Source organism: Dreissena polymorpha, chromosome 2, assembly GCF_020536995.1.
Source record: "Dreissena polymorpha isolate Duluth1 chromosome 2, UMN_Dpol_1.0, whole genome shotgun sequence".
NCBI classification, from domain to species: Eukaryota; Metazoa; Mollusca; class Bivalvia; order Myida; family Dreissenidae; genus Dreissena; species Dreissena polymorpha.
In genome coordinates this window covers 41490-58935 of record NC_068356.1, presented here as the reverse complement: position 1 = coordinate 58935, position 17446 = coordinate 41490, and the positions used below count along the sequence as shown (strand labels likewise).

The 17446-nt window shown below is 34.6% G+C and overlaps 1 protein-coding gene across 1 annotated transcript; it reads right to left on the bottom strand.

Moving 5' to 3' along the window:
- Positions 1 to 4234: 4234 nt before the first annotated feature.
- LOC127865493 (uncharacterized) lies at positions 4235 to 15453 on the bottom strand. Its single transcript, XM_052405344.1, has 3 exons — positions 15441 to 15453; positions 14664 to 14798; positions 4235 to 7626 (listed from the first exon to the last, which is right to left on the bottom strand). The coding sequence occupies exons 1-3, from the start codon at positions 15451 to 15453 to the stop codon at positions 7043 to 7045; spliced, it is 732 nt and encodes a 243-aa protein (XP_052261304.1). The 3' UTR covers positions 4235 to 7042.
- Between the last annotated feature and the right edge of the window lie 1993 nt (positions 15454 to 17446).

Genomic DNA, 17446 nt, shown 5'->3' with positions numbered 1-17446 from the left:
AAATACAACGCTTAATTCTTTAAACGATAAAAGCAACTCGAATACCTTCCCGATTTAAACAAGGCTATTCTCCTGTTTTAAGTAAAAACGTTGAGATATTCAAACATGCGTGATTTTTTTAAACTTGTTCTCCCGCGAAATTACGAATAGACTACCGTGCTGTTGTTTTTTTCAATGTTGTGTTATAAAAGAAACATAGACTCATTCAGAACTTAGCTTATACAGTTATTTAAAATCAAGATATTTCCAGGACACCATCTGCTTACTTGTATGTGCATTTGTATTCGTGATGATTTGTGATTTGTTAAACTGTATTTGTTTGGAAAGGCGGTCGGTTATTTGGCAAATAAAAAGTCTATAAATGCTAATTATTTATTTCGATAAAAGATCTTAATTCAATTAAATGTCCACCTTTTCAAGACGATATGCTGCATGTAAATCATATGCCCCTAGCTAACTGGACTACGGCCAACTTAAGAGGAACAATTTTAAGTGTTGGCATAAAAACTTGTGTATGGATAACGTCTACTATGTAAAGATATCTTCTCGCATGAAAGATCGATGTCTTTTACACAATGGCAGAGTCACACTAAGAAGACAATTATTAAGTTAGTCATGATTTCTAGATTTTACATATTTATATTACTAAAAGTCTGCTTTCAGCCCACATTTTCAACAAGCCGTTTTCATACTGAATACAAAAATATACATTGCCATCCGATTAATCTCACCGAATTAAGTGGACAAATATATTCCATATACATTATAATACAAATACACACTGTTATTTTATGCGATTTAGTTTTTGAATTCTAATGTCAAGACACTCCCGTTCTTGTTTGACTTTTCAATACACATCTGAATGACGTATCTTATAACGTCATTACAATGGAATTCGGCTATTTATTCTGCATTAAGTGCAGAAAATACCATGCATCTTCGATTTGTTCCTTCAATGTATATGTTGTTTATTATAATGCATACACATACTAAATTAATAAAAAACCGACAAAACGTCCTCTTAAAAAAAGATAGTTCGACTATGGACATAGATATTGATAAGGTAGGGCACTCGCAATTTTTCTAAAGCAACGGAAGTGCGTTATACCCATAATTAAATCGCTGTCACCCCGCTCGCTTATTAAAATGCGCGCGCAGGCCGGGAATCTCGCTCTTTCTCTATCTACTTTCAGTTTCAAGAGAAACCTCCACAGACGATGTGATAAATCCCTGTAACTATTGTTTCACTCACGTAATGGGGTAATCAACAAAATATGCTGTAAATTGCGTACACATGAATCATTCCTTACCAATTGTTTAACCGGGAACCTCGCTCTTTCTCTACAACAATAGCCAATACACACTATGGGCGCCAGATTTAAAGCGAGACTATACGATTTTGTCAAATATTTATTAATTTATATAAAATGTGTAAAAAACTTATTAAACATATATTTCTATATAAATTTAAATAAAAGTTAAGAAGAACATGTGTCGAAAAATGCGAAATATGCCAGATATTTAATTCTAAAATCGAACATGTCTGTACAATCGAATTCGCCACAGGTAGCGGGCGCGTGGCCAAGTCATTTTTACAAGGTACACGATTTACATAAACATTCAAACATAACGATTATATTAGTGTTTGGTGTGAACAAAAAGACAAATCTGTGTTGCAAGTTGATAAACTCGTATTTGTTTTTTTTTATACTAATGCGGATTATGTTCGGTAGCTGGCGTATTTCGATAGTTTTACTCTTGTAAAATCGGTACTGAACGTTCGGTCAGATCGGAGCCGACCTAGCATTTCTACGAGTTCGAGAAGTGTTTTCTTGTAGTTTATGTTGGCAAGTAGCCGTTTTTAGCTCATCTTTTTTTTGAAAAAAAAATGAGCTATCGTCATCACCTTGGCGTCGGCGTCCGGTTAAGTTTTGCGTTAAGGTACACTTTTCTCATAAAGTATCAATGCTATTGCATTCAAACTTGGTACACTTACTTACTATCATGAGGGGACTGGGCAGGCAAAGTAAGATAATTCTGGCTTGCATTTTGACAGAATTATGTGCCCTTTTTATACTTAGAAAATTGAAAATTTTGGTTAAGTTTTGTGTTTAGGTCCACTGTTTTCCTTAAGTATCAAAGACATTGCTTTCATACTTGCAACACTTACTAACTATCATTTGACCCAGGGGCGCCCCAGGGTTGGTAATGGGGCCATCCATAGTTGAGATTGACCGTATTGTCATAAGAGAAATTCAGTATCAATTAGAAGTGAATTGGTGTAGAAATGAAGAAGTTATAGTAAAAGACCATTTTGGGTGGGTGTGGCCTATGTGGGCGGGGCGCCCCAGGGTTGGTAATGGGGCCATACATAGTTGAGATTGACCGTATTGTCATAAGAGATGTTCAGCATCAATTAGAAGTGAATCGGTGTAGAAATGAAGAAATTATAGTAAATTGCAATTTTGGGTGGGTGTGGCCTATGTGGGCGGGGCGCCTCAGGGTTGGAAATGGGGCCATGCATAGTTAAGTTCGACCGTATTGTCATAAGAGAGGTTCAGTATCAATTTGAAGTAAATTGGTGAAGAAATAAAGAAGTTAATGTAAAATAATCTAAAAAAATAAAGAAGTTATAGTAAAAGGCAATTTTGCGTGGGTGTGGCCTATGTTGGCGGGGCGCCCAGGGTAGGTAATGGGGCCATGCATAGTTGAGATTGACCGTATCGTCATAAGAGAGGTTCAGTATCAATTTCAAGTGAATCGGTGTAGAAATGAAGAAATTATAGTAAAAGGCAATTTTGGGTCGGTGTGGTCTATGTGGGCGCGGCGCCCCAGGGTTGGTAATGGGGCCATGCATAGTTAAGATTGACCGTATTGTCATAAGAGAGGTTCAGTATCAGTTTGAAGTAAATTGGTGTAGAAATGAAGAAGTTAATGTAAAATAACCTGAAAAAAATGAGTGAAATCTCTGACCCGGCCCCACCCCAACCCCCATTACTTTTGACCCAGGGGTCAGATTAAAATTCCAAATAGTGCAGGGTCGCACATATGCTCATAGCTACCATATGTGTAAGTTTCAAGGTTCTAGTGCTAATAGTGTAGGAGGAGATAGTGGCCAGGACGGACGGATGGACGGACGTACCAATGAGAGTATACTTGTGCATATTCTGACTTTTGAGGTGCAATTTCGTACAGACTTGACTTCTGTGTAGCACCTTATTGTCCGGTTTTTACGAGCTCTTTATGTCCGTTATTAATGAGGTTTTACTGTCCAAGTTTATTGAGCTCTTATTGTCCAATTTTATAAAGTTAACTGTCCTTATGATCCTTAACTCATTCAGCCCGGAATGTTTATAGAAAATCTTATACCTTATGAATATGTATTAGGCTTAATGTTGCAATAAAAAAGGATATTTGAAAAAAAAAGTCTTTGCACAAGGGGACATGTTTATTCTTTGGTCATACATAAGCAAAGAGTACAACAGCTGTCGGATCTTTTTTGTACTCATTAAAAAAAATACCAACATGTGGCACCAGGACTGAATGTGTTAAGGGGTGCAACAAGATGTAGATCAGATTCTAAAGTGTTCAATAGTAGTCTTTTTTCAGATGGTACCTGGGCATTTAAATTCAGGCTGTACTCCCATCTTTCACCCTAATATATGTTTTTGGTGCATCTGCTGGTTGTTAACCACATACAACTGGGCGTAATAATACATGAAGTTGTTATGACAATTTCTCTTCTGAGTATATTATCATAAAGACTTCTTCTTCAACAAACATTGAGGTATGCTGTATATACATGTATGCAACAACTTTACTTAAACTTTAAACATGTACATGTTGATGCCAAATAAAGCAAGAACTTAGATTTATATTTGACAGATCAGTATTGAACTAATGATGCTAGATGCAAACACAATATTAATAGGGGAACCCAGCACCGAACCACTGAGATGGAACTCATCATTTTACATACCAATGGACCAATAGACCCATAAACTTTCTGTTTTGTTTTCATTTTGCAACTCATTATATTTTGATGCAAAGTGCACGCCTTAAATATTGATATACTTTTTTATCCAAAAGCTAATGAGGTGCACCTTAAACTTTAAATATACCAACGTTTTAGGTTATGTAATGCAACCCTCAGGTTCTGCAAATACCGGAGGAGGGAAAACCTACCAATTGCATCATAACCAACTTTGGACTTGTAAACCAGAAGAAAAATAAGTGAACTCATAATTTTATTCATAAATCTAGAACCAAAAGAAAATCTAACAAAATAATGTATAACATTACAACATTTTAAGAACACATTTTTATTGTGGCTTATTGTGAAAATATTCAGCTGTATGAGATATACATGCATCTAAATATGATGTATCTCTCTCAACTGGTAAAAAAGATTTGGTATATCTAATGTGACAGATTTTGACATTTTCATTTGACCTTTGACCTTTTAAAATGACCCTGACCTTAACATTTTATCCCTCGAAATGTGCAGCTTCATGAGTAACATACATACCAAATATCAAGTTGTTACCTGCAATAGTTCACAAGTTATGGCTTATATTAAAGTATACGACCATTGACCTTTGTGAATGACCTTGACCTATACATTTCACGACTTAATATGTGCAGCTCAATGAGATACATATGTATGCAAAATATTAAGTTGCTATCTACAACGGCTCAAAAGTTTTGGCCAATATTTAATTATTTGATCTTGTAGAAGTACTTGACCTTTAACCTTGAAGGGTGACCTTGACCTAACCAATTCACTATTCCATATGTTCTTTATTCTTTGATAACCGTAAAAACTAAAATTAACAAATACAACAAATGTATGGTTGTTCAAGAATGAAGGTTCATGCTTAAGGGAAAAATATAATCTAGTAAGTTCCCAAAAAGTATATATCCAATATTGTAAGTTAGAATCAAACATTAATTACGTTCTTTTGATTCTGAAATTTAACAGAGGTTATGACAAAGAAATGGAAATAAATGCGTTTAGTTGTTTACAGTACAACTGACATTACATATTTGAAGATTGAAATAGTAATGTCCATTTTTCGAAATAATACAATAAAACACTTAATATTATATATTTTGCATTTCAACACAAAGAAAAATGCTATTGGCGCACAATTTACATTGCTAGAAATTTCAGTCAATATACGTCAGCAGCATATAATACAGCATTCGTTTAATACGTTATACATAATAGTTTAGCATAAATACCTGTGTTTTTGAAACAAGGTCCTTAAGACGTTTAAAATTGCGTTAATTAATATCAACTTCTTTACACATTTAAATGGTGTTATACAACACGTGTAATCATGACCATTAGACAAATTGTGCAAAGCGTTTCAAAGATACCGGGCTAAGGTTACATTATACTATACAACTTCATGATTACAACCAGTATCGACAAAATGTTTCGCAGAAGACAGTTCTCGGCATTGGGGTCAACTACAAACTTACAAATAATTAAAGTTAACAAGAGACATTTACACTCCAACCAAATCATCTATGATTTCCAAAAATAAAAGATTATGAAAACACAAAGCCAAAATAACATGGGCACAACTATTAATTGCCTTTAAACAAACAATTAAACATACATGTACATTTTTGCAAACAATGAATTCTAAATATTAACAGGCATTAAATACATCAGATATACAACTTGCATGAACCTTCAAGAAATCAAACTTCTTAGCATACAGAATGGTAATACCAGGTACATACAGTTCCTACTTAATAAAATCTTAAACTAGGCCCAAGCGTTCTTGAGTTATTGTCTGACAACCACCTGGTGGACGGACCGACCGACCGACAGACCAACATGAGCAAAGCAATATACCCCCTCTTCTTCGAAGGGGGGCATAAATATTACCATATTATTATAAGTCTCATGTAAGAACAGTTACATGTGAAAAAATACACATGTTCACATCAACTAAAAATTCAAATGCAAATTTTCATCTAAATAAGGTAAGACTAAAGTTTATGATAAGTTGATAACAAGGATAAAAATTTACATCCAAAAGTATTTAGTTACTGATGCTCAATAAGCAAGACTAATTTATGTACACTGCGTTCGAGAATTGTCACTGGAGCTGTTCCTCGATCCGACCTTCACCCTGACCCTACCTACGAGACCGTCCTTATCGGGTGTGACTTTAACAACGACAGCAAGTGTCCACTGGTTCCTTGGTAACCCTTCGTCCGTGATCATTACTATATCGTTCACACGAATATAACGGCAAGCCGAATGCCATTTCTGTCTTAATGAAATGGCAGCAATGTACTCTTGTTGCCATCCAACCGAAACTGTTCAATGAGATACTGTACACGTCTCCCAACGTTTTTTCAGGAAGAGGTCCTCGCGAATGAAGTCTCCGGGTTGTGGTGCAGGAAAATCTGATTTTCCGGTAAGTATGTGATTTGGTGTGAGTGGTTCTAGTGCACTTGGATCATTTATGTCACATAGTGTCAACGGACGATTGTTGATTATAGCCATCACTTCGTAAAAACAATGTTTGCAATGAAGATTCATCTAAACGTCATGGACAAAGCAGCAATACAGAGTTTATTACATTTCTAATGGTCCAAATCTGTCGCTCACATACTCCACCGTAGTGGAGCGTTTAGAAGAAAATCAAAATGTTTTTCTGCAAGATGAGAAACAACTTTAGGCACATACAATTTAGCGAAAAGTTCATTTTTAGCACCTATAAAGTTAGTTCCTTGGTCTGGGCGGCTTTGTCTCACAGTTCAATGAATTGCCATGAAACGCCTTAAATTGTTTATGAATGCATCAGTCGACATATCATCAAGCATTTCAATGTGCACTGCACGCAAACACAGACACGTTAACAAAAGTCCATATACGACCTTGTTTCACCATAAAAGGTCCAAAACAGTCAATTCCACAATGTGTAAATGGTGGGTACTCTTCCACACGGTCACTTGGTAACTCTGCCATTTTCTGACACTCTATTGGTCTTCTGAGTTTTCTACATTCAACACAGTTTCAGATATCGTTTGCTACCACTTTACTCCCACCAACAACCCAATAGCCTATGCTTTGTAGTTTATTTAGTGTGAAACCTCTGTCTTGGTATTGAATGTTCTGATGAGCATGAGCATTGCATTTCGACTCCAATTTTTCTTGTACAAACTCTGCATCACCACGTTTGATAATCTCGTTCATAAATACCTTGTTATTTCCATGGTACTCATCATCTCTGCTTAGTTTTCCTTTATGGTGTGACAACCATATAACAGCTGCGCTTCTGTTATTTGGCAATATAGGTCTTTCCTTAAATTGAAGTGTCATCTCCAGGTGTTTATCTTCACGTTGCAGCACATTATCCTTCATTATGTTCAGGCAGGTTATGCCATCTTGGGAAACCTTTAAGTCATTAGTTAAGTCATGTGCTAAGTCTGATTCTAACACCTTAATGGTTTCTTGTGGAGACAAAGCGGGTAGTTCCTTGATCTGTCCACGATTGCATGTTGCACTCAGGTGGAAACTCGACTGGCGGTTACGATACCCAACAATGCTGCAGATGCTTCCTGGCAACACCCCTGGATCTTCGTGAATAATCACGTAGTCTGAAGAAGCAATGCATTTATAAAATTTATGGGCTTATTTGTCGTCTAAAATAGCGAGCTGCACCCCACGTTTTTTTAGGTCAAATATATCAATTCTAATTCCAATAATACTTGAATATAATTTTTTTAACTGACATGTAAACCAGTGAATAGCAACTCACTAGTTTAGAACTTCAGATGAAATAAAAATTTGAAGATCCAAAATTTATGGGCTTATTTGTCGTCTAAAATAGCGAGTTGCACCCCACGGTTTTTGGGGTCAAATAGTTCAATTCCAATTCCAATAATTCATGAATATAAATATTTTAACTCAAACCAGTGAGGTGCAACTCACTAGTTTAGAATTTCAGTTGAAATATAAAATTTTAAGATCCAAAATTTATGGGCTTATTTGTTGTCTAAAATAGAGAGTTGCACCCCACGTTTTTTTGGGTCAAATAGTTCAATTCCAATAATTCATGAATATAAATATTTTAACTCAAACCAGTGAGGTGCAACTCACTAGTTTAGAATTTCAGTTGAAAATAAAATTTTAAGATCCAAAATTGATGGGCTTATTTGTCGCCTAAAATAGCGAGCTGCACCCCACGGTTTTTGGGTCAAATATTTAAATTCCAATTCCAATATTTCTTGAATATAACAATTTTAACTCAAACCAGTGAGGTGCAACTCACTAGTTTAGAATTTCAGTTGAAAATAAAATTCAAAGATCCAAAATTTATGGGCTTATTTGTCGTCTAAAATAGCGAGCTGCACCCCACAGTTTTTGGAGTCAAATATTTCAATGCCAATAATTCTTGAATATAAATATTTGAACTCAAACCAGTGAGGTGCAACTCACTAGTTAAGAATTTCAGTTGAAAATAAAATTTTAAGATCCAAAATTTATGGGCTTATTTTTCGTCTAAAATAGCGAGCTGCACCCCACAGTTTTTGGGGTCAAATATTTAAATTCCAATTCCAAGTTTTCTTAAATATTAATATTTTAACTCAAACCAGTGAGGTGCAACTCACTAGTTTAGAATTTCTGTTGAAAATAAAATATTAAGATCCAAAATTTATGGGCTTATTTGTCGTCTAAAATAGCGAGCTGCACCCCAGGGTTTTCGGGGTTAAATATTTTCCAATTCCAATAATTCTTAAATATAAATATTTGTACTCAAACCAGTGAGGTGCAACTCACTAGTTTAGAATTTCAGTTGAAAATAAAAGTATAAGATCCAAAATTTATGGGCTTATTTGTCGTCTAAAATAGCGAGCTGCACCCCACAGTTTTTGGGGTCAAATATTTCAATTCCAATTCCAATATTTCTTAAATATAAATATTTAAACTTAAACCAGTGAGGTGCAACTCACTAGTTAAGAATTTCAGTTGAAAATAAAATTTTAAGATCCAAAATTTATGGGCTTATTTGTTGTCTAAAATAGCGAGTTGCAACCCACAGTTTGTGGGGTGAAATATTTTCCAATTCCAATAATAATTGAATATAAATATTTGTACTCAAACCAGTGAGGTGCAACTCACTAGTTAAGAATTTCAGTTGAAAATAAAATTTTAAGATCCAAAATTTATGGGCTTATTTGTTGTCTAAAATAGCGAGTTGCAACCCACAGTTTAGGGGTCAAATATTTTAATTCCAATAATAATTGAATATAAATATTTGTACTCAAACCAGTGAGGTGCAACTCACTAGTTTAGAATTTCAGTTGAAAATAAAATTTTAAGATCCAAAATTTATGGGCTTATTTATCGCCTAAAATAGCGAGCTGCACCCCACAGTTTTTGGGGTCAAATATTCAAATTCCAATTCCAATTTTTCTTAAATATTAATATTTAACTCAAACCAGTGAGGTGCAACTCACTAGTTTAGAATTTCAGTTGAAAATACAATTTTAATATCCAAAATTTATGGGCTTATTTGTCGTCCCAAATGGCGAGCTGCACCCCACAGTTTTTTTGGGTCAAATATTTCAATTCTAAAAATTCTTGAATATAAATATTTTAACTAAAACCATTGAGGTGCAACTCACTAGTTTAGAATTTCAGTTGAAAATAAAATTGTAAGATCCAAAATGTATGTGCTTATTTGCCGTCTTAAATAGCGAGCTGCACCCCACAGTTTTGGGTGTCAAATATTTCAATTCCAATAATTCTTGACTATAAATATTTGTACTCAAACCAGTTGGGTGCAACTCACCAGTTTAGAACACAAATACTGCCAATGATTTTGGTTCTTTTTATTTGCAACTGCAATTACATTGAAAGGAGTTTATTTGTCATCCTAAATCGTCAGTTACACCACACCATTTTTCAGAAAACAGTTCTTTTTGATCCACTGAGTCACGTTACGCCAAACAAATATTGTTTACGGTCAGCCTGACTCATTTTTTATATCATGATGTGCTGTATCTGAAACAGTAAATGCTCATTCTTTTTGTTGCGAGAAAACACCCAGTGTAATATATGTGTGGGGGGGAAGGGGGAAGCTCTCAGCATTGATTTCATCTTGCATTCGACCTTACAACGGTCGTCGGATGTTTCGCGCCCAAGGTTTTTCGACCCTGGATGTTTAGCCTTTCGTCGTTTCGCCCTGAATTTGAAGTGGCATTGCTTGTCATGCTTAGCCGTGAATCTTTATCTTCTACTTACAATAAGACGTTGTCGATAAACATTACTGTATTTGTTTTAAAAATGTTTTATGTGTTATTTCATGCTTTGTTTTGAAAAAACTGTACACAATACATGAACAACAAAATAAACAATACTACTTTTTAGAGTGTAATAAATGTTGTTTCATTCGAAATAAACAATAGCAAAATGCAATAAATGATGTTTAATGTATGTGATTAAATTAAAAAGTAAGTTTCAAAATAACACTGATAATACAGATATCTATTATATGCAATGTCTGATTATGAAGTACAGTGCGATTCGCTCACTTTTTTCATTATTTGCACTTTCTTTTTAGGTTTATGTATACAGTGTATATGTACATTTCTGTATAATTATTTAAGAACACGACCAACATGAATTTATGGCACTCGATCTATTTTTATACTTTTAATTGAAGCTTGATTTGGTGCAACTTAAGAATTGTCACTTAATATTTATATAATTATCTATATATCTATACTTACCTTAAATTAGTTTGTAACGGTAAACAGTGGTATACATGTAAATATATATACACCTGTTTAAAAATAGCTGTTTATTTTCAATATGCATGTCTTAAGAGAACTTTGCTAATTCCTTTTATTGTTAAATCTAAATTTATATTCCTAAAAAATTATATTATGTATGTGCCTGTATGTCACTGACCACTGTTGACTACATTCTGTGTTATATGTATGTGTACTCATGGGCTTCAAGCCTACTGTATTTTGAAATAAAACCATATAATAATATATAATTATAACTTCATAAAGAATTCATAATCTTGATGACAATATCAGAAACCTTATTATTTTCCTTTCCCTCAACGTCTGTGCGTGTTTTTACATCCGGATAAGTGTCACATGATCAGGTCTACCGTAAAGAAAGTGGACCGTTAAACAAGCGATAACGGATTAATAGAACAAACCTTGAACAATCGATTCCATATGCTCTAATTGCGATAAAGCAGATGTTATGCCAATTAGTGTACTGGTCATGTACGTAATTCCGGCCACTTTTGGGACTATTTAAGAAAAATCTTTAGTGTTAGGCAACTGGTTGAAACTAAACTTCACATATATAATCCTGGGTTCAAAACTCACCTAGCATGAAAATTTAAATAGAATTAGATCGGTGAATGTTACTTAATGAACAGAAAATTATGACATGTAAACTATCCATTTTCGTAGGTTAAATGTACCTAAAAAATCGGCCACTTTTCGGTTTGATCTGCAGATAAAATTACAAAGCAATATCTTTTGACAAATGTCCTCAATTTCAGAGTATTAATCAATGTTTATACTATTAATATTTTTGACTTGAAATTTAAAATAAATGCGAAATTATTATACCATTTACTCCCCCTACCTATTTTAATAAATATAAACAATGGAGAAACTGCTATTTCATTAAAAAATATTTGTTTTTAATGTGTTTAATAAATTTTTTCAAACATAGCTAAAAAAGTAAACACATTTTGTTTGAAAAGTTGACTTCAGTGTTGATTATTAGTAAACGCTTATATATAATATTTAAACATGTAATCTAGCAATATTCTTATAAAGGGAGGTAATTCATATATTAAAAATTTATATTTAGCTTTTAATTTGTATGTTTTGAATATAAGTTTTTGTACAATAAATTGGTAAAACTTGGATTAAAGTTTATTAGATAAAATAAAAATAATTTTATCAAATATATTTGTTTCTTATATGATTATAATTGTTGCAACATATGATGTCATCACTTTCCCCATGAGCCAAATATTTCCTGCTATATTTGTGACATTTTAACACAAAAGTTTACGGTGATATGGTTCTTACATTTGCAAAATATTGCTAGTGGGGATGGTTTTCATGTTGATTTTTCTAAATAAAAACAAAATATGTGCGTAAAGATCATGAAAATGATTTTACACAGGTGGCCGATTTTTTACGTACAGGCCGGAATTACGTACATGACCAGTAATCTAACAAATAAAATTTACTTTTCACTTAACCATTTATTGACTCAAACCTGGGATGTACCCAAACACAGTTTTTGTATATGTCGCTGCTCAAACCGATATGTGTGACAAACAGCTGGTGATCTCTATAAAACTTTTAAAATAGTTGCTGGTTTAGTCAGAATAAATCTATTTCAATAAATTGCCAAGTATTTACATATTATTTTGTCAAGTATTTATTTATTATTTTGTCTTATGTTTTAAAGATCCATGTATGAGTAATAATACATTTGTAGACCACATTCGACAACAAAATAAAAGTTTACATGATTTTGATATATGAGTGAAAATGTAATGTTACAATGACTCGATCTTTTCCAAAAAACTAACTAAACCACTTATGTTCGAGAAAGTTGTTAACATTGCATGCTTTAGATGTTTGGATGGACACTCTGAGTACATGTGAAAAACTGTTCAGACCACCTGAGTGTACTGAAGTTACCCAGAACAGAGCTCCAGATAAGGATTTGTGAAATTAGTAACGGTACTGCCACTGACAGAAAGAAAAGGAGTAACGCTTAAAATCAATTAGTACCTGTACTACCATATCCAAAAATACAGGTAGTACTGTACTACCCGTGTTCTTGGATATTGAAGGGTGTATAACTGACTCAAGAAACATTTGCAGCAATTATAATAAATATATGTAGCTTCTTAAACAGTTACTGTATTAGGTTTTCCATTCAGAATTATGATGCTAATACAGCGATTTTCCTCCTTCTTTATAAAGAACCGGTAAACGGCACTTTCCCAATTACGAAAAAAATACAAATTTCCCAATTGCTGTCCCATTTAGTTAGTTTCCCTTTGCAGCTCTATAGCTTGAACCTAGGTTTATATAATATTGACAGCTTGAAAACACTTGGTTATCAATTTTAAAGTATTTGGGAGCAAAAAATCAAATACACCAATTTCCCAATTTGAGGTTTTCACGACTTGATTTTTCCCAATTTTGAGGTTTTCACGACTCGGTTTTTCCCAATTGGACCGGTACGGGTACTTTTTTCAATTGGACAAAGAAAATCGCTGTAATACAACTACACATTAAAACTCATGACTAATACTATTTCTTCATTTTTCTTGACAAGAAAACACAAGCCAACTAGTAAGCGAAGTAAATGAACACTTATTTCACTGTCTCATCCATTTCCCATCGTGTTTTCTAAAGTTTTACGCCACCGATGCAATCAAATCGTTTCATATCGGGGCGACAATGTCTTTTTCTGGGTTAACAGATTTAATGTCAGGATGGTTAGAAGACAACGTATGTAGTCATTATATGACAACAAAGTGTTGTTTTGAGCCGCTTTTGGTTAAGCCGGCATTCAATTGCGCGCAGACATATCGTTTTTGACGGATTTACAAGTTACAGGAGATCACACGACAGAATAGACAATAATATATGAACCCAGTCTACAACTTATCGGTAATTTAAATTAACGAAAAGCGCCGTTAGGTTAGAAACCAACAAATCACGCCGCGCTGACGCAGACGTATCGGTACGGCCAGATTGTTTTCGTAAATGCGTAAATCTTCATGAAAAAGGCGTATTTACGGCTGTACGGTCCTTATCTGGAGCTCTGCAGAACATTGCTTATAATTTGTGATTTATGTTATAACATTACACACTAAATTTCCAATAGTGTCATTGACATGAAAACTGCAAATATCAAATTTTTAAAAATGGGGGGAGGGGCGAAACATCTTGGGAGCGAAACGACAAGACTAATATTCTCACCACATGCACAGTTGTATATGTATATATTTAAGTTTTAAGGGCTTAGGTTTTCCAATCTATCAATCTATTTCTTTTTAACCCCCCACGCATGGGCATAATGTATCAGTATTGAACATAGCCATTATTATAAAAGAAGAAGAAGATGCAAAAAACCTGGTCGTGAAACATCCGCATTTCTTCTTTGTCAGTAGCCTGTCAAAGGCCATTACCCCTCAGAGAAAGGCCCCTCAGAAAATTCCCATTTTGGACAAAATACCGTGACATTTCTTCCCCAACACAAAGGCCAGGCCCTTTCCCCGCTTGGTGCAAAAAGCCCTGTTGCAACCCTTGAATTTGATAAGTTTGGAAGTATTTTCATTTATGAGTGCATCGGGTCATACAACCGGCGATTCTAGATTTAACACTGTGACTGTGCCTAGATATGCTAGGTGTGATTATTATTAATAAAACAATACATAAGATCCGTGATTTGGACGAAATCACCATCGCCCATCAATATTTCCCCACCCACTTCCACTCTTAACATCAGTGAAAGTCGATGACGATAAAAGTAGAGATACATTAGCAACAAGGAAATCTTTGCAATATATGATAACTGACACAACACCGATGCATTATGATAATAAGATTTGTCGATTTACCTTTGTAGAAATCGTTCGTTAAACCTTCTGCTCCTCTTGAATTATAATTTTCCACCGAGTGCCTCCATTTTCCGGCATAGAGGGCGTGACGTAACAATTCGGAATCAATCGTTACACTTCGTCCGTCTTCGGAGTCTCCGTAAAGAGTGCAATAAAAAGCCGATTGGGCACTCTGGATCCAACCGGCTTTTTATTGCATAAGGAAGCCAATCGGGACTCCTCGGACAATTCCGCCATATCGGCGATCGTCTCTCGGGTGTATTTGGTGGAAGGATATGTCTAACGCCTCTAGGCGGAAGATGTTACACCGAAAATATAGTTCGGGTTACACACCATTAAATTTGCACTAAATTAACTGATAATATAGATATAGAAGGACCAATATCTCTGAGGAGTAATATAATAGAATATTTGTTTCTGTTATTGTTAAACATTAGTTGTCATTACATACAAAATATTCAAATGTAAATTAAATGTTTAGAAAGCCAATTAGTTGTTTCTTGAAGTGTAAACAACACCATTATTCAAACTTAAAGAACCAGTATTTCTTAAATTGCATTAATTATCGGTACAACATTGCGGATGTTCTGCAGGGCAACAAACTTTGAGATTTTATCCATATGTTTAGGTTCTATACCATAAACAATCGTACAACACTGTACAGTGGTACAGGGAAAACTCTTCGGTGTAATATAAGAAATAGTAAAATCCACTTAGATCCCCCCCAAAAAAACAACATTATTATAGTGACAAGCCAAGCTGTCACAAACTGTATACCGACAAAAGCCATATGGCTCTCAGTGGGGTTTACTATTACCAGTATTGAGACACCTAAAGGGTTTCGCAGGATGGAATAAGTGGAGAGCTTGATTGAATTTGAAAAACAATTCTTTCTGTGCATTTGATGATGGCAACCATACAGTACTTCGGGCATATTTTAGCCTAGGCAACTTAATTTCAGATGCTGTTATTGTGGCCAGGCCGATACTCTTTAGCTGGGCAACCAAAACACTAAATATGGTCAACTGTGCAGGCAACAATTGTAACTAGAAGTGGCGCGGCAGAGGCCGACGCGTATCCCCATGCTGCATGTTTGACCCAGTAAGCATTTTAATGAACCTTGTGGTGAATATAATGGATCAGCCTTGTTTTAGCCTTAAGTGTAAATTGGTTATTCCAATACTGTGGAGACACCAATAACACCGATAAACAAATTAAGAATACAGTTTTTTATGCCCCCGGTAGGGTGGCATATAGTTTTTGAACTGTCCGTCAGTCTGTCTGTCTGTCCTTCCGTCTGAAAACTTTAACATTGCCCTAACTTTGCAATATTGAAGATAGCAACTTGATATTTGGCATGCATGTGTATCTCAAGTAGCTGCACATTTTGAGTGGTGAAAGGTCAAGGTAATCCTTAAAGGTCAAATATATGGCTTTAAAGCGGCGCAATAGGGGGTATTGTGTTTCTGACAAACACATCTCTTGTTTTTAATTGAAAAACCAAAGACATTGTTGGAATTTGACTTATTTAAGGCATCGTGTAAACATTTTAAAACTCAATTTTCCACAATATGAAACAACTTTTTTAAAAGGCACCATTAAAAGCTCCTCCATCCCCTTATAATGCACGCTAAACCAAGAATCAGTTTTTTATAAGATTATCCTTCAAAATGGGCAAAAGTCCGGGGCAATACTGTCAAAATGCCCTTTAACAACTCTTGTGACATGCACCTGTAGTCTTTTTTCTCTGTATTTTTTTTTACAGCGAAACACATAATGGCATCATCATAGATGTATAGCTCAGAATTCATTTTATACTATATAAATATGTTATGTGGTCTTATTTATACAAAATAACCTGGATATTTATGAAAAAACACCATCTCCCTGTAAAGAGAGATGGCATTTGTTCGCCATAAACATTTATATATTCAGTAAATTATAAGCAACAAACATGAAAAATTCAGTCCCCCAGTCATTGAGTTTTTAAAGAGTTCAACTTTGCTTAAGTAATAATGCATCAATGTTGATTCTAACAAAAAAAGGGTAGTCATTTATGCCTAAACAGTTCTGCTTTCCAGATGCAAGCACGTCAAACACAAACTTTAAACCATTTATAGTCTTAATTATTAAACAAGAGGGCCATTATGGCCCTGTATTGCTCCACTGCTGAAAAAAAGGCTGAAACAAGTATTCTCGGCATGTGCAAATACTTAAATATAGGCCCTATTTAAGCACATGTACACTTTTGTGACCCCCTGGTCACATTTAACCCCAGGGGCATAATTTGAGCAAATTTTGTAGAGGACTACTATATTTCACTACATACAAAATGTGGTAGCCCTAGGTCCTAGAGTTAAGGACAAGAATATTTTAAAAGTGTTCACAAAATAAGCAAGATATAAGCGTATATAATGTTCAATTTTGTGACCCGGTGGTCAGGGTCATATTTGACCCAAAGGGCATTATTTGAACAAAGTTGGTAGAAGACTATAAGATGCTACTGCATACCAAATTTGGTAGCCATAGTCCAAATGGTTTTCGACAAGAAGATTTTTAAAGATACCACAAAATAGGTGCTTTATAAGCGTCAATTCAATTTTGCGACCCCTCGGGGAAGGGTCCAAGTTGACCCCAGAGGCATTATTTGAACAAATTTGGTAGAGGTTTATTTTAGATGTCACTACATTCCAAATTTGGTAGCCCTAAGCCCAATGGTTATGGACAAGAATTTTTGAAGTTTTCACAAAATAGGCCTTATATAAGCATATGTTCAATTTTGT

What these genes read in the sequence shown, in the direction of transcription:
- LOC127865493 (XM_052405344.1), bottom strand. An exon ending in AACGAACGATTTCTACAAAG is followed by an intron (nt 7,627 to 14,663) that starts GTAAATCGACAA and finishes TTGCTTCTTCAG; the next exon opens with ACTACGTGATTATTCACGAA.